Source organism: Alnus glutinosa, chromosome 10 (assembly GCF_958979055.1).
Source record: "Alnus glutinosa chromosome 10, dhAlnGlut1.1, whole genome shotgun sequence".
NCBI classification, from domain to species: Eukaryota; Viridiplantae; Streptophyta; class Magnoliopsida; order Fagales; family Betulaceae; genus Alnus; species Alnus glutinosa.
Genome location: NC_084895.1, coordinates 20582 through 44816, shown reverse-complemented (window position 1 = coordinate 44816; position 24235 = coordinate 20582). Strand labels below are relative to the sequence as shown.

Genomic DNA, 24235 nt, shown 5'->3' with positions numbered 1-24235 from the left:
CAAACCCCAAAGAAAATTGTGGAGGATGATTCACATTCCTTGAAGTTTTCAAAGATTCCAGAGGAGCCTCTTCTGGGCATTAAGAGATGAATTAAGAGTTCTGCTTGGGAAAATTAGCCATGAAGTTATAGGCTTTTATTTCTCTAGGACACCTGCTAGTGTGAATTGTAAATTGTAAATTTGGAGAAACAAATTATTAGTTACCATTGTCTTATGATATGTTATATTTGAAATATATATATATATATATATATATATATATATATCAACACATAATTTTATTTTAGTAAGGTAGAATTACAAAATATTAAAGAGTGGAATTTTAAACAAGAAGCTAGGAAGAAGAATTTAACTTTGCCTACAGATAGTTTTAAATGTACTGATATAGCTAATATATATATATATATATATATATATATATATATATATATATATATGTTTGATTTACTTGTTGGAACACAAGATTTATACATGTAAATTAATTTTAACAATTTGAAATAGTAATTAAATGATGTGATTACAGATCAGACTTGAAGCTAAGTCTTACCCACTGGAAATAATTCATTAGATTTGTCTTTAATTCCAAGTTATTATTCTTGTTGTTTCACTACTATACCAACATGATTTTATTATGCATTTGTCATTTTTATTTGCTTTGTCCCACTGAAGTATCTTGATTATGATGCATTGCTCTATTTAGGTCTTTAGGTTCTAACATAACTAAATTTATGTATTGGTTCCATGCAAAATCAGTGGCAATTTGAACCCCAAAACTGATTCCTAGAAGTTGCCACTCGCTGTCCAGCTTTTAATCAAGATTTTGGGAAGTGTTTTCAACTATTCTTTCAAGTTTTTGAGAGTTCATTTTCAACAAATCTGAGAAAAACTTCTCCTTTGTGTTTTCTCTAATTCCTATGTTCTAAATTTTGCAAAAACAATACAAGATACTAATTCTTGCACAGAAAGCTTGCTGCCAAAGAGGAAAAGATATTGTGCAACACTATTGAAATGTATTCTCATTTGAATAGAAACTGTTGATTATTTCAATGATTATTCCTTATTCATTTTTTTTTTTCCCTCCAGCTGTGATGCAAACAGATGGTTTTGACTAGAAGACTGTTAAACAAACACCCGTTGACAATCATTGTTCGCTGCCTCCAGATGATATCAACTCAGTCTGCAATTTCACCAATATATGGATAAAAAGGTTTCATATTGGTGTATATCTTTTGACTGAGAAAATGTTGAAAATCTGCTTCTCTTATTTTTATTTTTATTTTTTTTTTGTCCTTGGAAATGTAAGCCTAATGAAGATTGTGAAACCAAAGTGTGAAGTGGTTTTAAGGGTATGGATTGTATGTGTAAATGTGTTTTTGAGCAATTTCTGTTATATGGTTGTTCCAAATCCTTTGAAATCATCCAACTATCCCTTTTATGGGAAAGCTTTAAGTTTCTCTAAAATGTCTCTAAGTGTAAGACTCAGCCTCAAGAAGCTTCATCCAATAATTCTCAAGTATCACCAAAAACATGAGCTTCCAATTAAATTTCACAAGATTTAAACAAAAATTGTCTAAGAAGAATCTACCATCTATCAAAGCAAAATTTTATGATTTATGCAAAATATATTTGAGTACTACGATTCATTTGCAAAGAACCATTTGAAGGGTAAACTATCATACTACATCAAACTAAAAGTTTAATGATATTACATTCAACCAAATTTACTAGACTTGTTCACCAACTACAAAATAACATTCCTCTTCCAAAATAAAAACCAAGTGACTACATTACAATCCAACATACCACAATACAATACATTCCAACTTGATACATACCTCATTTTCTTTTAGTTTAACATCAAGTAAGTACCTCGAGATCCACCATAGCCACTAAGGTAAAAAAAACTAAAAGCAAAATGACCACTACTATCGTAGCCCAAAACATCTGAAACATCTTCACATTAGTTTGACTCAGCTCCAGCTCTCGTCGAAGTTTAACATATTGATCATTATATATTTTTTTCAATCAGCTTCTCAAGCTTAACATATTGATCATTATCTTTTGTTTCAATTAGCTTCTCAAGTCTATCACTATCTGCCTTTCTTCTATCGTCTAGGACTTTCAAGCGTTCCATTATCTTCGTCTCGTACGTAGTCATTTCATTATTAGCCCATGCAAAAAAATCACAATCACCCGTTCTCTGCATGACAAAGAAAGAGTAAATTAATGTCATCACAATGACATCACCTACTAGCAATTAAACGAAGTATAACACAATATTAATTTCAAAAATTACCTTATAATTTTCACAGCCATACCACTTTCTAGCGGTATTGGTATCAGTCCAATAATACCTTACATGTGCAAGCACTCCACAATAACATAACGGACGTGCACTTGACACACTTGACGCACCACTATTTACCGACATTTTGTCATGCCTATGCAAAAGACCTAAATAAAACCTAAGAAAGTATCATTCAACTAACCAACCAATCTAAGCATGTGAGCATGTCAAACAAGCATGTCAAATAATCACCAGTCAAAAGAATATCAGAATAAAGAATAAACAAACCCCCAAATGAAGCCTTGCAAATATCCAAATGAAAATACAGCTAGGGTTCTTTTTATGTACTACAATCATAACATACCAGTTTGGGACTACAATCAGGATCAACCTATCATGATCACATGCGTGAATTAATTGTACATGGAGAAAATTTTGCTATATTCACAAGAACTTTTAAAAGAAGCAACAACAATGAGTAAATTGTTTTGATGATTCTCGACATATCTCTAAAAGGCAAACAACCCCCAACTAATTAGTCGGGGTCAGTGTCCAACATAGAAAGTGGCATCTCGGTATCATCCTCATCAAGCAAAAATGTCGCAAAAATTCCTCTTCTTGACCTTTTGTCAAACACCCTAAACTCAATAAGCTAATTCACAAGCAAAGACAAAAGAATTTGATCTAACTTTAGTTTTGGGTACTTTGTGTATATCAATGCATGGGCGAAAACGAACAACGCACCGAATGGATAACCGCAAAACACCGAATGAAAAGAAAATGCATGATATAAACAGGGTGTGAGGGACAATAGTGAACGTGAAGTTACTGGAAGCTGGAGAAGGAATAACAAAGTTACAAACCCCTGGTTCGCTCGGTCTTCTGGGTGAGAGAGAGAGAGAAATGGGTCGCCGGGACGGTGTCGGTCGAAAGAGATGGAGACGGGTCGCGGGCGCCGTTCGTCAGGGGTCGACGGTCTGCTGGGTTGCGGGTGTAGATCGGTGGCCTGCGGTGGTCTGAGAGGGCCGGATAGTGTCGACCGTTGGGCGGCAGTCGGTCGGTGGGGGAGGGGATAGTGGAGAGGGGGAGATTTGGGAAATGAGAAATTTTTTGAAAATGAACCTAAATGAACCCCGCGTTTTCAAGCTTTTTTGTATAAAAAAAAAAACAAAAAACAATTACACGTGAAAAAAAGACAGAAGAGGGATGGACAAAAGGCGCATGTGTAGAAGCTCTCATTTTGGACATCCCCCACCTACCATGTATTTTGAATAATCTCGAAATAATGAATAACATAATTATTATCCTCAATCATTAATAACAGGGAAATGCTATTCTTTTGTTTTTATCTCATCTCATATATTTTTTTTGTTGGTGTGACATTTTCATTCATTATTATTATTATTTTTTATTGTTTTTAAATAATAACATGCAAATTAATTTGCCTTTAGGGAGAGGAAAAGAAACCCCCCCCCCCCAAAACAAAGTTGGGAACTCCTTGTAGGAGTATACAAATGAGTGTGAAAATGTCGGGTCGTGGAAAGGAAGGCAAGAGGTTGGGCACGGGAGGAGCGTAAAGGCACAAGAAGGTGCTCAGGGACAACATCCAGGGCATCACGAAGCCTGTTATTCGGCGTCCGGCGAGACGAGGCAGTGGCAAGAGGATCAGCGGTCTCATCTGCGACGTGGCGTCCTTAAGATCTTCCTCGAGAACGTTATCCGTGACGCTGTCATGTACACGGAGCACGCCCGTAGGACCGTCACTGCTATATGCCCTCAAGAGGCAGGGGAGGACGTTGTATGACTTCGGTGGCTGAGATGGTTATTGGTTAGGTTTCTTGAGAGTTGTCAATCGGCTTAATTTTTCCTGTTGTAGTGGGTCTTAGGGTCTGTTATAGTATTCTCCTATACGGGTACCGTATTGCATAGTGAATGTTTCCGTGATTCAAAACCTCCTTCACCGTCTAAAACCCTTAACAGAGAATAGGACATGGAGCAAGATTGTAGTAATTCTAATATTGAAGAAGAGGAAGAAGAAGGGAGAAGAAGAATGGAGACGAGAGAGGAGCGGGGGGTTAGCTTAGGAGGAGAGGCAGAGGAGGAAGATGTTGAGGGTTCTCCTTTCCGTCAACTTCAGGTAGCTATTTTTGGAGTTTTTTTTTTTTTTTTTGGGTCTTTCCAATCACTTTATAAATATAGTTTCATGATTCTCCTAAAAGAATAAAAATTGTTGGGACGTTGTTTTTATCATTCTATGCAGAATCTAAAAGCGGAACTATGTTGTTCTGATCCGTCTCAACAGTGTGATGAAGATATTTCGTACGTACACAGCATCCTTGTGTTTTATCTACACTTAATCTCTTTTCAGCTACTATAACTAAATATTTTAGTTAATAAATGCAGGGTCGATGAGCTTAAAATTTTGAGTGAAGAAGAATTAGTGGATATGGCTATGAAGGAAGTATTTCAGGTACCCTGCTGTTTTTAATTTTAATTTTAATTTTCATCAAACTCAAAAAGTTATTTTTCTAATTTGTAATGTTGCAGCATGACAAAGAGGACCTTGAAAATCCTCTGCAACCTTCAGAAGAGCCGTCTTCCGCTGCAGAGTGAGTCATATATGTTATTTGCATTTCTTTTTCACATGACCTTGTTTTGAACCTTTTACTGTAGGCATTTGATTTTCCTTTAGATGTTCCTATGACCCCAATTCATTTCATTGCAGGGTCCTTATGATATCTCTCGTCTATTGTTGTTTTCACAATATCAACATATGATCAGATAGCTTTCTATTCTCATCTATATGCATCTATTTGGTCCATTTATCTTACTTCTTGACTCACTGCTTAACAACCTTTGTATAACAACGCCTTTCAGCCAAGTACTTGGGAAAGTTCCAGCCTTTGGAGTATGCCTATCTTAAAACTTGTTGTTAATAAAAAAATCAGGAAAGCCCGGTGAAATCTCATACCCAATGCCAAGCAAAGCCCTAGTGTCTACACTCCCTATGGTCAAGTTCTGCTCAAATTTTCCTCATTGACTCGCAAATTTTCTGCTTCAACGCTCCCTATGGCTAAGTTCTGCTTTTCAACGATTTCATCTCTGCTGAACATTTCATTGCTGTGTTTCTAATGGATAAGTGAAACTACTTGTAGAAACATTAGGGGCTCGTTTGCTAAACTCACCACATAAAACACACAACTATTTTCACCTTTATGTCACATCACAACCAAAAAGCATTACCAAATGAGCCCTAGATATTTTCCGTTTTATGGTCCTCATGGGGTTTTTACATGTCACCCCTCATGTTTTATAATTTGAGGGAAACTGCCCTAAATTCTTGCCGTTTGATTTTATATACTTATCAAAAAAAAGATATTTTCCGTTTGCAAAAGCTCTTAGGTGGTCATCATCTGTGTTTGTGTTGACTGACATTATAGTTAGCAGTAGAATCTCTGAGCCATGGTTTCAAACGTGATTCAGTTTGACTCCCTTCAAACTTTCATACAGTTCGCATGTTATTTATAAAAAGTTTACTTCTAATTGCAGGAGATCAAGCAATCCTCCTTCGATAACCGAATGCGCTAAAGGTAACAACTCAAGGAAGAGAAAGAAAGATAACAACTCAAGGAAAGAAAAGAAAACAAAGGAAAACAGTCATGGCGTTGAGGTACCCATGCAATCATATCCATTTTGCCTTTGCATGTCTGTCGCTAACATGTTTCTTTCAGTTAGTAGTATAATGCCCATTATACTGAATTTTTTTTTTCTTTTTCTTTTTCCTACATTTTAGAAAAATTATTCATTAGCCTTTCCCAATTTTGAATTTAAGATGTTGTCTGTTTGTGCTATATGATACTATTTACTTTTCGCTTCTTTTGTTTGTCTGTTTTGTTTATAAATGTTATTTTAGTATTGGAAGTGTGGTTCGGTCATATTAATATCTCTTATCTATAGAGTCTAAATTTGAATTTTTTTGGTGTAGGTTGGTTACTAGTTGAGTTCCGATTAGCATGTTGTTTCCATGCCTTTTTACTATTGATTTTGTGGACCCATTGACCATTTCATTTTTAATGTATCAACCCAAACTAATAAAATGGAAAAATGGTTAAGGGTTCATATTTTAGGACTTAGCATATGCATGTTGACAATGTATGTTTTAGTGTCTACATTTATTCTTGTTTGGTATAAACTTGAGTGGTGTTATGTACAGGCTATCAGTACATTGTCTAGTGGTGTTACAATTCAAAATGCTTGTCTGTTTGTCAGTGCTATATTTTTATCATTTTCCTTGTTACATTTAGGTGTCATTTGTTCTTGATGGAATCTGATAATTTATAGCTGGTATTTGTCCAGAGTAGTTATACTGCAAAGGTGGAGCAATTTGTGAAAGTCAAACAAAAGCAGGATGAAGACAAAGCAGCAGCAAGACTGCATTCATTCAAGTTTGTATATTGACATACCTATGGAACTCTTTAATTATTCTGATGTTTTTATTATATTTCTCTTGTTTTGGTCCAGTGCTAGTTGCAAGATCAATGAATGTGCCATTACACTATCAGAAAGAACAGAAAGGATGAAATCTCTCCGGTTTACAAATTCTGCAACAAAGGTATGCTTGAAAAATGCCTATTGTACATCGCACTTGCTGGTCTTTGATTGTAACTTGAAGAATGTAAATGGAAATCAACCTTGTAGATGCTTTAAGATTCAGTTTGTTTTCCAGCTGCCTTCTTCGTAATATGCTATTTTTGCCTTGAATTTTATCTATATTAATACTATAAATCTATAATCAACCTCCCCATGGCTTGTCCCACGTGCTCCCTCCTCTCTCCCCCTCTCTCTGAGTTAGATAAATTAGTATCTATATGTTTTTTATTTCTTTGAGAAAAAAGCTGGAAAAGAAAACAAAAAGAAAAAAAAAAATACTAACTGAAATGATTGAAAATTTGAAGATCGTGAGCGGTCGTTGGTGGAATTAAAGGTTTTTTTTTTAATAAGTAAAAATATATTGCAAAAAAAGCACAGAGGAGCGCAACCCAAAGTACACAGGATGTATACATGATACCCCTAATTCAAAGAGAAAGAAGTCCACAAATCTAAAAAATAGAATAAGAACAGTCAGATATAGATTGTAGCGTCACTCTCTACGTAAACAAGGTTTGTATCACCAACTTTTTCAAATTAATTGAACCAGTCTCATAATCTTCAAAACTGCATGCATTCCGTGCCTTTAATAGACACCACAACAAACACAACGGCGCCATTCTCCAAATCAGCACCAACAACCGGTTGTCCCTTTAACCCCTCCAACTCCCCAACATTTCTATCACTGACCGAGGCATAACCCACACAACACCAAGTAGCTGCAAAATCATACTCCACAATTATGTAGCAACCCTATAATGAAGGAACAAATGATCAATAGACTCTTCACAATTCTTACACATATAGCACCATTTCATCACAATAATATTCCTCGTGTAAATTATCCTAAGTTAGACTTTTTCCTAAAGTCGCCGTCCATACAAAAAAAGCCACTCTTGGAGGAACCTTAACTTTCTAAATACTCTTCCAAGGAAAAGAAGAGTGCATAGGATTGGATAAAACCTTATAGTAACACTTCACTTCAAATGATTTCCTTCTCGAAGGAATTCAACAAATTTTATCCTCTCTTTTATACCTTACTTTAATAGAATATAACTACTCAAAAAATCTAGAGACCACTTCCACGTCCCAATCTTGTACTAGTCGAATAAACAAAATATTCCACAGAATATTTCCATTTTACCACACACAATAGTAAATAGTGCTGTAAAAAGAAGCTTTAAAGGTGATTTCCCACACCACACCATGCCAAAACAAGACTCTAGAACCATCTCCAACCTCAAGACTCACATGAGCTGTAAAAACATCCCAACCTCTCCAAATACATTTCCACACTTCCACTCCGAAAGAACCCCCAACTTCCTTAGAGCACCAACCACCCCTCATACTACCATATTTAATATCCACCACTTTTCTCCAAAGAGCATCCCTTTCCATAGCAAATTGCCATAGCCACTTACCTAGCAAAGCTCTATTATACTGAATTATATTTCTCACGCCTAACCCCCCCCCCCCCCCCCCCCCCCCCCCGGCGGGGGTGAAACCTTTAAAGAGCAAATCTTAAACCAATTAACCAGATGAAATTCAAACTCATCTCCAATACCTCCCCACAAGAAATCCCTCTGAAGTTTTTTCAAATGATGAGCCACTCCCACTAGAATAGGGAAGAGGGACAAAAAATATGTTGGCAAATTCGAAAGAGTACTTTTGATTAAAGTTAACCTCCCACCCTTTGATAAATACAATCCTTTCCACCCCGCCAATCTATTTTCCATCTTCTCAATAATGCAAGTCCACATATTAGAATCCTTATACTTGGCACCCAAAGGAAGACCCAAATACTTTATAGGAAGCGAAGCCACACCGCACCCAAGAATGATAGCCAACTTCTCCACCTCCCCTACGACACCTACGGGAACAATCTCGGACTTAGACAAGTTGATTTTCAGCCCCGAAACCGCTTCAAAACAAAGCAGCAAGCATCTCAAATCTCGAAATTGTTCGGCATTAGGCTCACAAAAGATCAAGGTATCATCTGCAAATAGTAAATGAGACACTAGCATATCCTCCTGATATTTTGAGCCCACGGAGAATCCAGAAAGTCGCCTGCTTTCTACTGTAGCCGACAACATTCGACTTAAAACCTCCATCACCAACACAAACAGTAAAGGAGACAGGATCCCCTTGTCGAAGACCTCGTGAACTACTCTCCAAAACCACATCTCTGCAACAAATACAGCAAAAACTCCTAATTTACATGGTCATAGGCTTTCTTCTTTAAGACACTTTACCATTAGGCTGCTGTCTTTGATTATAATATTTCTAACTTTCAAGCTTTTTAGATCTCTTCTCTTATTTTAATTAGTTGTTTCTCTTATATATATATCCTATGTACCTGGGTTGCGCCTTTGCGCTTTTTAATAATACTTGCAATTACTTATAAAAAAAGAAGAAAAAAAAAACCAACTGAAACAAAGCCTAATTCTAAGTTACTCTTTTGATCAAGTAAGATGCATAGTTGTTATGAAATTGTTGTGGGCTGCAGTGAAGTGTTACTGAAGCTCTTATTTAACTGTTCATGGACAGGCGGGCATAACTTCAGATTGTGACAAATGATTTCCACAACTGATTATTGACAATACAGAACTTCTAATTAATCTTTCAATACCTAATAATAATCGTGGATGGTCATATTAAAGTAATGAAGGAATTTCCATGATTGTTTATTCTGATATATTACGTTACTTTTCTTAGAGGTTTGAACTTCTTTTCTTTTATTTTTTTTATTTTTTTTTGTGATGAATGAAAGTTTGAACTAAGAATAAATCCTCCTTGACATTACTTTTATGTCTGCATCTCCATATAGCTTGGATAATGTTTCATAATTATCACGACCCTCAGCTTTACATTGAGAACCCATGCTGCCTTCTAGTTCTTTGATATAAAGAACAAAGAAATTAAACTTGAGGGGTTATGTCAGTTGACTTTGACCACTGAAGCATACATGTATTTTTTGGTAACGGAGCCCTTACTTTCTTTTTCTCTCTCTCTCTCAATTTTTTTTTAATTATTATTTTTTATTGTAGTTATTCATTCATATTCTTACATATAATATCCAATTGCTGAATCTGACTGTTCAAAATGGTTGAGATTTCGTATTTACCCTCTATGCTTTTATACAAATGTACTTAAAAAAAAAAAGCTTTTATACAAATGCTTTGCAGGTGAAATCAGCAAGCCTTGGGGAACACATTGCTGTGCGGGATTCAGATGTTGTTCTTTCTGTTGAGGTTTACCATAACTCACGGAAGTGGGTAAAGGTATATCACTTTCAAAACAAGCAATTGTTGGGCTTTGTTTGTTGGTTGTATTTGGTTCAACAAGTCAAGATCATTTATAGGAAGAAAAATCATGTATCAACCTATAACCTATCTGCTATTGACGTTTATGTGAAATTTTTTGTAGACTCAAGAATTTTTGGTCCTAGGACGACAAAGGTTGACTGAACTGAGGGATAAGATCTATTGTTTAACCGACCAGGTGATGCAAAAGTCTGGGCAGTATGATCATTCTGGATATTTTCTTGTAGAAGTAAGAAGCACTTTTTGTTCTCTGTTTGTTTTCATGAGGAACATAGTTCGTTACCAAATCTAATAGAATGCTAATCTTTTGTAGGATGTATTCTATAATGATTTGAGGGATCCCTCTGCAATAGATTATAGTGAACCTATATTTGATTGGCTCAGAAACTCTAGGGGTGACGCTCTTAAAAAATGGGAATACATTATAACAGGGGAATTACCACAGAAGCAGAAAGCAATTATAGGTGATAATGTTACAGGCCTTCAATTGCCTCAGTTCAAAGCTGTTGACATGCACGGGATAGGGTTTTGTGACTTGGGATTTCGACTTGGTGTTGGATATCTCTACTGTCACCAGGTAAGATTTTGTTTGCAATGTATTCATTTTTTGATGGTATAAACATCTTTGTTCTTCATGCTTTTTTTTCCCCATATGTTGCACTTGGTGAAAGAAATCTCCATGTAATTTGTATGGCATGATTTGGCTTTCATGACATGAACTTTGTTGTTGGCAAAGTTATTATAGTTTGCCCATATAATTCTTTTGTTTGGGAATTGCTTGTCACAGGGAGACTGCAAGCATACAATCGTTATAAGAGACATGAGATTAGTTCATCCAGAGGACGAGCGCAATCAAGCTAGTTATCCAATAGTCGTATTTCAATTAAAATTTCGTGTAAAGAAATGCGATGTCTGTAATATATGTAGAGCTGCAAATGTGACGGTTGATGACAAGTTGGCCCCGGAGAACCCGTGCTATTTTTGTAGAGACTGTTATTTTCTTCTTCACTATGGAAAGGATGAGTCTCTACTGTATAGTGACTTCTCAGTATATGATTATCAACATGATTAATGCTGATTTTCAGCTGAAGGTCAACCTCTATTTGTTGCATTAAGAAAAGTAGTTAAGATACATGTTAGTGTCGTACATGTGAAGTGGACCTCATTGTTGGAATGGAGTTGATAAAGCCGAAGTACTCAGACATGCATCATCAATCCCAACAATAATTGAAGTATATATCATCTCTTAAACAACTGGATGACAATAAGAAGAAAAGAGAGAATTGACAATTCAAATCCTTTGTTGTATTGGTATGGGTATGTATTGCACATCCCAGTGGGGTTTTAAGCTTAGCAGCTCAATTAAGTAACCAGACTTAACATTGGCCCCGGATGACTGAAATCATCTTCTAAATGGTTGCTGATTCGTATAGACATACATAACATACAAATCTTTGTTGGGTAAGCTGGATGAACTCAAAGCCTGTAGCCATGTAAGGATCATGGTAATCCCAACTTTCAACGCTATTAGTCCTGCCACCAATGCTCACATCCCTCCCTGCACTTGCTGTTGTATTACTTTTATCCCCTACACTCACTACAGTTTCCCCCGTTCTAATGCATTCGTCAACTTCACCCTCCACGTAGCTATATCCCACACGAACATCTCCATACTCTCCCAAGTCTAATGAGATCCTCTTTTCTTCACCACCTTTTAGTTCTCCAATCCTTGTGATTTTGCAATTAACTTCCTCCCAAATTCTCAACTGGATATCTCTAATGACGCCTCCTAGCATTCTTAATAGGAACTGTTCAAATTCATGCATGACGAACCCATTTGAAGTGCCAAATCCGAACCCCACATGAAACCTATGGATTGGAATGGGCACTTCCATATTGACGGCATGGTAAGATCGTGTTGGACTATCAGACAAATGCAGGATAGAAGACTGGATTTTTGTGGACAGGATCTTCATGTATCTTAATCTCCTTTTTAAGCCCTTCAAATGAATTTGCTTGCCCCATATAGAATAGACCGATCAATGACTAGTAGAGCAGTCCGCTTTCCATAGGATGTTTTGCGCCTAAGGGGAAAGGCACGTGCTGCATCTGATGAGTAGGTAACAATGGCTAAACGATCAATGGGTCTAAGGAAAAAAACCACCAATGCGATTGACTGCTTGAGCAGCCTCAGGTGTGGCCCATTGGGACTCGCAACTAAGACCAAGTCGGTTGCTTGTTGATGTGTTAACTTCACTGAAAGAAAAAGCTCGATTTGAGGAGGTGCACATAATATAAGGAGTTTGCCTGTTAAGTGACTGCAATTGTGATGAGGACCGCAGGTCAATCGATGTAGGGGTGATTGGTATAGGCATGAGGTGTGACTACTAGTCATTTGCATAGATGAATGAAAGTTGCACTGGGTGGAATGGGCAGTAATGAGAGATAAAGGCGGGGATGATTATGCAAGTGATCGGGTTCAATAAGCTCATTGTCGTTATAGTGGGCAAAGCGCAAGAAGGATTGCCTGTGGATACGGAAAGTAGCAATGGAGTCATCAAGGAGTCGTTGTATGAGGGTTCAGGCTGCGGGGCAGTTGGGTCCAATGGGCATGGCAAATGGGGCAGGTGACACTACCATGACGAACATTGGAGGAGATGCAAGCAAAGTGGAAAGCATGAGAGCATTAAGCATTGGACTCTTTAAGCTTGGTCATATATCATACAAGGCAGATAAAGCAAAGTGACATGTTACTTGTTGGGTTGGCGGCTTGACGCCAAATATACTTTTCTTCCACCCGTCGCATTCCATTTGCCACTTGGGGCATACAAGGCATAGGGGCACCTAGCCGACCTTAATGATTTAATATAAACAACTCATTTATGCATTTAGATCAGGTGCAAAGAGCTGTTTTTATCGCATACAATACGAACAGTTCATTTGAGAGGACCCGTATCCCATTTGATTGGACAGTCTGAACAAGTATTTGAACTTAGGTCTGACCAAGTGGGGCCCTATACCCTTTCACACGTGCAGTCCATATTGTATATTGCACCCTATCCTCATCCCTTATATCGAACTGTTATCCTTTGATTTAACACTTAAAAAAAAAAGAAAAAAAAGAAGAAGATAAAACAACAAAATGTTGAGTTGTACAAATAAATTGTGTATACTTGTTGAAAGTTGAAAGATACAACGTCAGTAGGATTATCTGGTAGTACCAGTTGCTGGATTGATACTTTGTAGGCCACTAGTTTTGCCCTTTCGCTTTTTATGGAAAATATCAGTTTGTCTTTTTGAACTGCAATAGCCGCCCTATGAGGGTGTGAAGCGTGAACTGTGCCTGTGAGTGTCATGGGACCCCAATTTACTGGCTGATTGCTACCTCACCTGATAAGATTTGTTAAGCAATTTGCAAAGGTAACGATACCTACTCGGTAACACTTGACTAGACGTTAAGATCTTGCAAAAGAGAGTGGTTAGCATACAAGACTAACAAATGGGACAACTCCTAAATTTTTGGCAATTGATTAAATGAATGCAGCTATGTTTTTATGGATTAAGAGACTAAACATGTACTCCATATTCCCCGCATACAAAATGTGTTTAGCTCAAGACAAATCAGTATGATGCTTATCACCCACGTACACTCCACAAATTCAGCTCCCTTTCCCAATATCTTCTATTTATCAACTCATATCTAATGCTCATTTTCTTCAGATGGGTTATTTGAGAATAATGTCCCACCAGCCGAACCAGGACAAGCATTAGGATTGACTCATATCTGCCAATTAGCCGATGTTCTAACTAAATCTCGTCTTCACTCGGTTTCAAAGGTTGTGTTTCAAGCTCAACGTCCGTTCTCCCCTGTTGACTTTGCGGGAGGGTATTAACACACACGACTTATTACCTAAAGACTCGCATCCTAAATGTGAGTCTAGGGATAATCGTCCAATACGGAACTCTAGTGATAAAGAGATAAGATAGAGTTATACTAGAGTTAGACTCCATTGTAAACAGCATGCAGAGATAGAGAGATAAATGTAAACAGCATGCAGAGACAGAGAGATATAGATAGAAATTCAAATGTATAAGATAGAGATATACTTCAATGTAAAGAGGTAGAGTTGTCGTTAACCTAATATAGTGTAAAAGCTATAAATATCAATACAAGCTCACTAAGATGAGCACGGTTGAAATACTGTACAACAAGGGTGTTCAATTAACCCCAAATCAAAGATGCAGTGGTTGGGTCCAAGTTTAGCATCCTTTTCTTCCCTCCACTAGGAGATCCTTCCAGAGGCAATCCTCCAGGACTCTCGTGTGATGTTAGGCAGCTTTCAGTGGAACAGTCAGCCCTTTGGGGGTGGAGACCAGGTGGAACTTCTTCTTCTGAGCCGTGCACTCCAGTCACCTGATTGGAGTGCAATGAGTAGAAGCCAAGTGGATCAAGGGAGGAACTTCTTGCTGTCTTATTTACCAATCCTTGAAACTTTTGGCCTTCGGTGTCAATAACTGCACCTCCAATAAATTGATCAGCAAGCATCTTACAAGCTCTCTCAAGCATGGCAATATATCTACGCTCTGCTTCCTGTCGAATCTGCAAGTGCTTCTCAGCCTACACAATGGTGGTAGGAAGATCAGCTAGCTAGATCATCGACCCAGACCTCTACTCTAAAGAATGCCCACAAGAACATGGAGTTGAACATTTTCAACTCCCATTTACATACTCAAGGAAGTACTTTAAGCTTTGTGCAAGGCAATAGTCAACAAGCCAGCCAATAAAATACAAAAAGCTCAGAGTTATCAGTTATGCATTCTATATTCAAAGAAAATCCTCAAGTTATCTAACAAAATCCACTGCAAGAAACTCACGACTAAGGCGTACTATTCATGAAAACATCCAACAACCCATTAAAAGGAAAGATACCTCGACTTGCAGATGTAATTTACTTTGCACTTCCATCTGTGCTCTCAAGGCCTCCTTGACTTCATAACCACTGAAAATGACATTTATGACATTTAGTAATTTGGTAATTTTTAGGTGTCATAAGAGCTCAGAAGAAAGCTTGAAAATTCTATCTTACTCATTATCAGAAGTTGGCAAATTCGGGGAAGAATTACCAGTGCCAGGGCTTTCTAAAAGGTATGAAGCAGGCATCCCTTCAATAAAGTGCCAAAAGAAATCAGTTTAATCATTGAGATCCTAATCACATAATTTAACAGAGATGTACTCAAACATAACTTTCTTTTGTTTGCCATTGGTGTTTTTTTTCAATATTTACACAAACCCTCGTGTTTAGCACCACCATTGAGTTTGGAGCCCTGAGTAATATCAATGGACTTCTCAATTGAAGTATCCCCTATATGATAATATCCAGTTGATCTTTCTCTCGGAAGTTCAAATATGATGAAGTGCTATTGTGTAGTTCATTTTTTCTTGACTAGACAAGTCAAATAGCCAGATTTATCTCTTTCTGCGCGCGCGCACACAGAGAACAGCTAAAGCATTCTTAAATAGAAACTCTAAACTGAAATTGGATGATATCAAACATTGTTCATCATAGCGAAACTCTAGGGTCTACATCACATGATTGAAAGGAGAGAGAGACAGTTATAGCAAGCCTACCATCCCTGGATGCGTCGCCAATATCCTTTCCGGATTGCTTACCTAGCCTGTACTTCTGTATACAAAAAGAATCACACTTCAATAAAAAGTCCTTAAAAGTTTTCACTTTCACAACAAGCACATACCGCTGAATTTTCAATATCACGTCACATCAATAGTCAAGTAATAAAAGAAACCTGGAGATGACTCTTTAGATGGAAAAGAGTCAATCCCTTCACATTCATTGTCCGCATGATGGCCTTTGGCGTAGCTTCTGCAAACAATTTACGCCCTCATAAGGATCCTAATAGATGATAATCCAAATATACGAGATTCCCAACAAGTCAGTCAAGACTTAGAAAGTAGTTCTTAGTAGGCTGGCAAGCGTACAAGCAACTTGTGGCCAACTGAAATTCAGCTCATGACTAAGCTTTAGAAAACTTGTACACAAGGCTAATCATACTGAGCTCAAGCCTCAGTTATCTCAAATCTTCCATAAAGTTGTCAATTTAAGTTGCAAACTCAGCTAACATGTTGCTGAGTACGATTTAATAAATCAAACCAGGAAAACTGTGAAAACCAAACTAATACTGGAATACTATATAACTTCAAATGTCTTCACTTTCTTAATCAGACATGAGAGACTGTAAGGACCCTACAATATAATACTGGATTACTATATAACTTAAAATGTGTTCCCTCTATACTTCTACTCTTTTTCTCAGGAAGCAAATAAGGAGGAATAAGAAAATAATGCACATAAAGGAGAAGGTGAATTCCCCGAGAATAACCAATGTCCCCAGTTCCCCACAACTCAACAAAACAGATGAAAAGCCCATCTCTAAGGCATCAGTTGTAGGCCTGTTCATTGAGTTGGCCCAAACCAACGGGGTTTGGGCTGGTAAACCCACCCACCCTTCGATCGGTAGGGTGAGAAAAAGAGTTCTAAATATTTCGGGTCAGGTGTGTTGGGTTTGTCAGGTGCTGGTAAACCCAACACACCTGACCCAACCATTTATTATATATTTTTAAATACAACAAAAAGTTAAAAACCCTAACTAATCCTACTTTATTTTCTTCTTAGACTCACATGTTCTTCCTCAGCTCTCTCTCTCTCTCTCTCTCTCTCTCTCTCTCCAGTGTTTCCTCTGCACACAACACCTTGTTTAGGCGTTCCCTCCACACACGACGCACCGTTCTGTCTTCAATACAAGATCTGTTTCTCAAGCACATTCACTCTCGGGCTGGTCAGTTGGTTTGGTTGGGTAACCTACCCCCCTTGGTTTGGTTTGGCTGTTGGTGTGAGCTGAGCACCAATCTGAGGAGATTGGGTGCTTAGCCCTAATCAGTTGTCACCCCAACCAGCCATAGTTACAGACAAGAAAGCAAAAGAACCTTTATGATCCCTACAATGCTCTTCTATTGTTATGAAAGTTCAGCCATCACACTAAAGACAACTTTCTCTGCCAAGAGGAACCTAAAGACCAAGAGATATCTAATATCACAAAAGTGTTTGGTAAAAACAACTCTCTCTCTCTCTCTCTCTCTCTCTCTCTCCCTCTCTCTCTGTCTGTGGGGGGAGAAAAAGTAGAGTTACAACACATAAATATAGAAGTACAAAAGGAGAACCAGAAAAACCACTAAAAATTTATCTTACAGTTTATTACATCCAAAGTGTTGACAAGGCTGAGAGAAGCAAGCTGATTCTTCTAGAGAACCACCCTAGTGAAGATCTTAAGAAAACAACTTTAGCTAATGGACGCAAAGTTAAGTCCCTCATATTCATTTTTTGATAAATAATGTCATATCATTAAAAAGCGCAGAGGGGCGCAATCCTATTACATAGGAAGTATACAAAAGTGCCCTAAAAAGAGAAAACATAATAGCATGAAATTAAAAACTCTGCAAATGTAACACGACTTGGGTTATGATGGGCCGAGAACTATACAAATAAAGTATTAAGCACGTTTCGACGCAACTCCAACACCACCATTTCTACATCTTCAAAGTGCCGAGCATTCCTTTCATGTCAAAGACCCCACATGACACATAAATGAACCTACTTCCAAATTTGCTTAACTTGACCACGACCTAACGAATTGCCCCAATTACTCAACAAATCCAGCACCCGTCGTGGCATAACCCACTCCACCCCAAACAAAATATAAAAAAAGCTCCATTTATCCCGTGCAACATCACAGTGAAGTAAGAGGTGGTCAATGGATTCCCCACTCTTCTTGCACATACAACACCACTCAATCACCACTATATTGCGCCTACGCAGATTCTCATGCGTCAAGATCTTTCCTAAGGCTGCTGTCCACACAAAAAATGGCATAACCCTCATACTCCTCATTGATCAACAATGTTAAGACAATAAAAAGTTATAAAGTATAATCATGAGGAAGGAACCTCTAACTAAACCTTGCCGCATACACTAATATTTTTGTAGATACTATTCAAGAAAAGATGTTTTAGATGACTCTAGTTTGTGACAGACTTTCCAACACAACATCTTGAAGAATTCCTAGGTGGCATGCCTCATTATACAAATGGCCCTACTGTCTTATGAAGGTTATGTAATACGATGGATCTATTGATACTAAGATGTTTGTCAAACTTTGTGTTCCCATACTGTGGCTTAGAGCTTGAAACAAGAATTGATGTATACTGCACACTTTCGGTACTCTCCACTAGAATTTCATTGCATCCATCTCCACTGATGGAGTGATTAAAACCTCCAATTGCAGCAACAGAACCCTTTCTTAGTTCACTCAACATTATGGTAGCAGAAGCAAGCTTTCACTTCTAGGCAACAGCATGCACCCAAGTGCGATTGCAAGATGTGGCTACAGAAGGAAACCTTGACTTAAGCTAAGAACCAAGCATGCCAGACTTCTCAAGTATCTAACGTGGCTTCCTTGTAGATGATAAACATATTTTGCCTTTATATTCCGACAGGAAGAGAAAAATTCATTTGCCATATGGTTTTAGGGTGTTGGAAGACAACTCTTAATACATTATGAGTTGTGCAATACTTCTATGGTATTCCCCAGAGCCAGATATCACACGTCTTTTGCTACAACAAGCCGCAAATCTAAGTTTCAGGGGAAAACTGCAGTAACTTACGATTGATACTATAAATAATAGAAGATGACAAATTAGATAGATACTTACAACTGAAATTGAACTCAAGAAAAGCACAAAAAGTTAACCACTTGAATCCTAGTCCCCAACAAAAATTATCTATGCAAAGGGCCAGAAACCCATCCCCTCAAAAGAGCAGGATAAGTATGGCAAAAAGGAAAGCATGCACAGGTTTAACATCTGCATAACTATTAAGACTACAAAGTCCAAAAATAAGGATGAATTAACAAGGACAGCGCATATTTTTGTTTACTGGTGGGCAACAAACCAAAAGCCTAGTGCTTCATTTTACAAAAGGACCACACCTTGAGTTTTGGGAGATTAGCCCAGTGCTTCATTTACAAAAAGAACATACCTTTGGGTTTGGGGAGATTACAACGATTATTAATTTGGAAGAAGAAACAAAAAAAAAATTGACAAAAGCAAGAAAGAATTAAGAGAAGGAAAGAGGAAAGAAAATACTGACTAGAGGAGCCACCAAGCTGAGTGACAGCATCAACGAAACGTTCGTGAAGGTCGGCAGTCCAACGGAGGCGAGGTTTAGGATCGGAGGTCAAAACGAGGCATGGGTCGGGCCTACCAGCGGTACCCTGCAATGGGATGTCTTCCTGAGCAACTATGCCACCTTCGTGGTGGGGCTGAATCATTCTTGGGTACATTTTCTTCTCCTTCTTCTATACCCAAAACCCCCAAATTCCCAGAAAGAAACAAGTAGCAAAAGAAGAGAAGCACATCTCAGCACAGCACAGTAAATAAACAGCTAGGGTTTGTTATTTTTATTTTTAAGATAATTATTTAAAAGTATCAAAAGAGGCATACATCGAAAGAAACATCGCGTGAAGAAGCAAATGCTTGTGTGAAGTAGTATGAAACTACCACCACGATGCCAAATGTATAGTTTTTAAATTTTAAACCAAGTTTCTTTCATTCAATTCAGCATACGATACAGATGCAACGCATTATGGAAGCCACAACGCAAATATCAGCCAATTAACCAAAAATTCCATTCAAGTCCAAACACTAACAAATGCGTTCCACTTAATTGCCAAGAACAAGTAATCTAGATGAAAAAACAAAAAACTCAGAAAGATTCGAAACTCCCTTCATTTCTTCGACAAGTTCTTAGTAACCAAGTAGAACCATAAAATCCAAACAGAGATTATAACAAAATTTGTTATTTTTTATTTTTATGATAATTATTTAAAAGTATCAAAAGAGGCATACGCCGCATACATCGAAACAAACAACGCGTGAAGAAGCAAATGCTTGTGTAAAGTAGTATCACACAACTACCACAATGCCAAATGTACAATCTTTAAATTTTAAACCAAGATTCTTTCATTCAATTCAGCATACTATACAGATGCAACGCATTATAGAAGCTACAACACAAATATCAGCCAATTATTGTCTACAAAAACAAAACAAAAAATTCCATTCAAGTCCAAACACTATCAAATGTGTTCCACTTAATTGCCAAGAACAAGAAATCTAGATGAAAAAACAAAAACCCAGAAAGATTCGAAACTCCCTTCAATTCCTCGACAAGTTCTTAGTAACCAAGTAAACATATGAAAGGGACGTGAGAAAAGAGGGGAGTTGAATACAAATAGGTCATATACTGCACTATTAACTTAACAGATGCTCAAATATTTCCTCCATAATCAAAATTATCCATGGTTCCACTCATAGAGAATGACAGTCACAGGTATATCTACATGCACATTAATTATAAGTGTCTACAGATCATAGATAATATATAACTTGGAAACGAAGCATAAGTTTAATCCAAAACTAACAAAATTAAGATGTTCTACGTCAAATGTATTTGAAAGGAGTTCAAAGGAAGAAAATGGTATAGCAGAAGTGTATATCACAAAGACCGTCTGGCAGTACTCATGATATCACTCTAATTCCATCTTGTAAATAATAACATGTCATACATAGGTGAAAAGTCTCTATAGGACCTCATACTCCCAACATTTTTAGTCAAAAGAAACTTACAAACAATAAAATCCAAATTTATGTTCTTGGATTGTTACATTCCTGACCCACAAACATATGAATTTTTCACACAAATATTACCGCACTTGAATGAGCAACTACAAAGTGAAAAATGAGACCCACCAGAAAAAGAAAGGAAGGAGAAGTAAAACCACGAAGGAAAACATGAACCATTACTTAAAGGCAAAGTTAGCAAAATTTAAGCTAATGTGAGCTCTCTGAGGCCAAGCATGTGTTATATGGATATTTTTGAAATTAGATAGCAAAACAATAATGTAAGTGAAAAACAGATTAAGTAAATCTACCTTAAAAGGTAACAAAGGCAATGTAGATTATATCGTCGATAACAATTGGACTTCAAATTTTATGTGAACCTGAGAAAATAAGCAGAACAAAACATATAAATAATACATTTATTTATGATGAGGAGAAATATATAATAAGCAATTGTATCAATAAGCAAATGTACCAAGTAGTAATTATCACCAGAAAGAGTATCATAAAAAGAGCTCCATAGCACCTTATGTTTTTAAAAGACATTTTCGTATGGACATAGTGCCAAACCCATGCTTCTTAAATCTCAAAAACCATGTTTGGTACTTATTATACTGAGAAACATTGTACAAGAACAATTAGATCACTTGAAAATAAAGTATTTTTACCATGAGACCTTGTTTAGCACAAAAAGAGAAAAACTGTATGTTGTGAGAAGTTTCAAGAACTATTTAACAACCATCATTAAGTTACCTTCCCTTTTTTTTTTCTTTGGTTCAAAACATAAAGCTCCCTTTTTTTTTTCTTTTTTTTTTTGCCTTTTTTCGGCCCTAAGATAACCTACCACCAACAGTCAAATGTTTAACCACTATCTATGAACATCCATGGATAGAATTCCAGCTATTTAAAACAAAGTCGTTATTTCCGAAATATGGAGTGAACACAAAATCTTTCGCTTAGCCTCTAAGTGCATCTATAAAGATAAAATGTCTAAACCAGTTATTAACTTAACAAGGAAAAAAAAATCTAGGACAAAACCCGTTAAAATATTTTGCTTGAAAATAATTTTAAGTAATCAATTGTGACTATGAGATTAAATCTTTAGATATCGTTTGCTCCATCTCCTGAATTTTACGATGTCCCAGAATAGAAAGATCAATTGAAAATCCCACAGCTGCTATCTTATGTGAAATACCAAAAGAATTCACTCTAAATTTCTAATTAAGAACGTGCCCATAACATAGTCTTTTCTCAAACATTATGATAGATACATAACTGCATCCAAACGTCAACATGCACTCAATTAATGCATTCAAATTAAACAAATATTTGCACATTACAAAAATTTGTATTTCTAAGGGTGCGTTTGGGATTGCGATTTCGTAGACAATAAGTGCGATTTTAAACCAAATCGCAGAACATAGATCGTTTGGGAACTGCGTTTTTAAAAATTGCGATTTAAAAACGCAGAAAATCTACTTTTTCAAATCGCAGATAAGATGGTGCTTTTTTGAAAACACAGAATTTTAATGGTAAATTCGCGATTTTAAAGGCTAAACTGCGATTTTGCCAAACGCTTAACTGCGTTTTTAAAAATCACTTATTTCAAATCGCACATTTTAAAATCGTTAATTTAAATCGCATTTTTTGAAATCGCAAACCTAAACGGACCCTAAGTAAACAACAAGACGAACCACAGAAAGTTAAGAGAATATACTGTTTTCCCCTCAATTCCAAATTGAAAGAGACGAACATTCCGAGACCAGATAAAATCCCTAAACAAATAGATAGGCAATTGGAGTTATGGCATTCAACAAGCTATATCTAGTAGGTAGAGTTGTTTGATTCTACCATAGCATCCTCCAACATAAATATGAGCACATATGCAATAATCCAATCTATCAAGGAGTTATTACAATACAAATCTTTTCTTAAGAAAGGCCCGACTCCAAGTCATTAAACTACAGTGAAGTAGTTGCTTTGAGTTTCTTGACCCTTGGACTTGGGATTAGTAAGTTCTATTTCTTTTTTTTCTTTTTCTTTTTTCTTTTTCTTTTTTTTAAGGGAAAGAGCTAAGGGGCAGGGGGGAATATAGTGAGCCTGGGTGTACTTGTCCATCAACCAAGTATTCAATCATTTATCTCTCAATAGCCAAATAATGGGAAGAAAAAAAATCAGAAGGAATAGAAACAACCACCACAAAAATAAATAATAAATTGACAACAATTTTACCTCGCTGCAATTATTGTAGTTATAAACTTATAAATATATATTGATCCTTCTCTGTCCATTCTACAACTTGTGAAAATAAAAATAAAGTAAAATTTTAGATAAATTGAATTAAAAGAACCACTAAGATGTTAACAACCATTGACACCATGGAATCAATGGGATAATGGCAAACTGCCAGATCCATACCAAATTATAAAGAAAAGAAGATGAGCATGATGTTGACCACAAGAATAACCAAGAAATTAGTAAAACAGAACCACTAATAGATCACAATTCTCATGAATTGAAAAGTAAGCTTGCCCAATCCCAAGATTTAAAAAGCTTCCAATAGCTATTGCACACCAAATTGATCTCATGCATGATAAGAATTGAGAGCAGAAGAAATTACCCCAGTCCTCCATCTAGTTGTTGCACTTAGTTGATGGAAGAAAAATGGAAATGATCTAGCAAAGTGTGACACTGCATACAAAGAGATGTAAACATAAAAATCAAAATAAAATAAAAAAATTCAGACATGAGAAGTAGATAATAACATATTGAATACAAAACAAAGATTCTATTAAAAATAAAATCAATAATGTTAGTTGTTAACAATATTAAATTGCTGCCGAGGCCACAGAAAAGATAATGCGACAACTGCATGCACCGTAGAAAGTGGGTGATATTTTATTCTCGTTTTTTACTTGGGGAAGATGGGTGGGAATCATGGCTTGACCACAACAAATCGACTCTGATCACATGATTATCTGTATGTGTGTGTGTGTGTGTGTGTAAAGATAATGTGGATACATGAACAACTTCAATTAATGACGAACATTTTAATGGATAGTTACACGTACATGAAAAGAAAGAAAGAAAAAGAAAAGAATTAAGCTAGGGAAGAATATATTGGTGATACTTTTGATCACATGTCTCGAGCTTCCTTTAACAGAACTTGTCCTACGTCTAATTACGTTGAACGCTGAGCACACTGTCATTGTCCTTATAAATGCT

At 36.7% G+C, this 24235-nt stretch overlaps 2 protein-coding genes and 2 pseudogenes across 2 annotated transcripts; 2 read left to right on the top strand and 2 right to left on the bottom strand.

The window, feature by feature from the left end:
• The first annotated feature begins 3764 nt into the window (after nucleotides 1–3764).
• Nucleotides 3765–11389, top strand: LOC133879914 (snRNA-activating protein complex subunit-like). The gene is made up of 11 exons (XM_062318730.1): nucleotides 3765–4424; nucleotides 4548–4606; nucleotides 4691–4757; nucleotides 4835–4896; nucleotides 5837–5957; nucleotides 6644–6732; nucleotides 6809–6899; nucleotides 10120–10215; nucleotides 10361–10486; nucleotides 10571–10834; nucleotides 11045–11389. The coding sequence occupies exons 1-11, from the start codon at nucleotides 4278–4280 to the stop codon at nucleotides 11327–11329; spliced, it is 1407 nt and encodes a 468-aa protein (XP_062174714.1). The 5' UTR covers nucleotides 3765–4277; the 3' UTR covers nucleotides 11330–11389.
• On the top strand, nucleotides 3802–4104 carry LOC133879916 (histone H4-like; annotated as a pseudogene).
• Nucleotides 11390–11501: 112 nt separating the features above from the next.
• Nucleotides 11502–12937, bottom strand: LOC133879915 (E3 ubiquitin-protein ligase WAV3-like; annotated as a pseudogene).
• A 1391-nt stretch (nucleotides 12938–14328) lies between these two features.
• On the bottom strand, nucleotides 14329–23698 carry LOC133879383 (protein PHR1-LIKE 2-like). Its single transcript, XM_062317924.1, has 8 exons — nucleotides 23631–23698; nucleotides 21322–21390; nucleotides 19479–19686; nucleotides 16063–16139; nucleotides 15887–15941; nucleotides 15345–15420; nucleotides 15188–15257; nucleotides 14329–14875 (listed from the first exon to the last, which is right to left on the bottom strand). The coding sequence occupies exons 3-8, from the start codon at nucleotides 19669–19671 to the stop codon at nucleotides 14480–14482; spliced, it is 867 nt and encodes a 288-aa protein (XP_062173908.1). The 5' UTR covers nucleotides 19672–19686; nucleotides 21322–21390; nucleotides 23631–23698; the 3' UTR covers nucleotides 14329–14479.
• Between the last annotated feature and the right edge of the window lie 537 nt (nucleotides 23699–24235).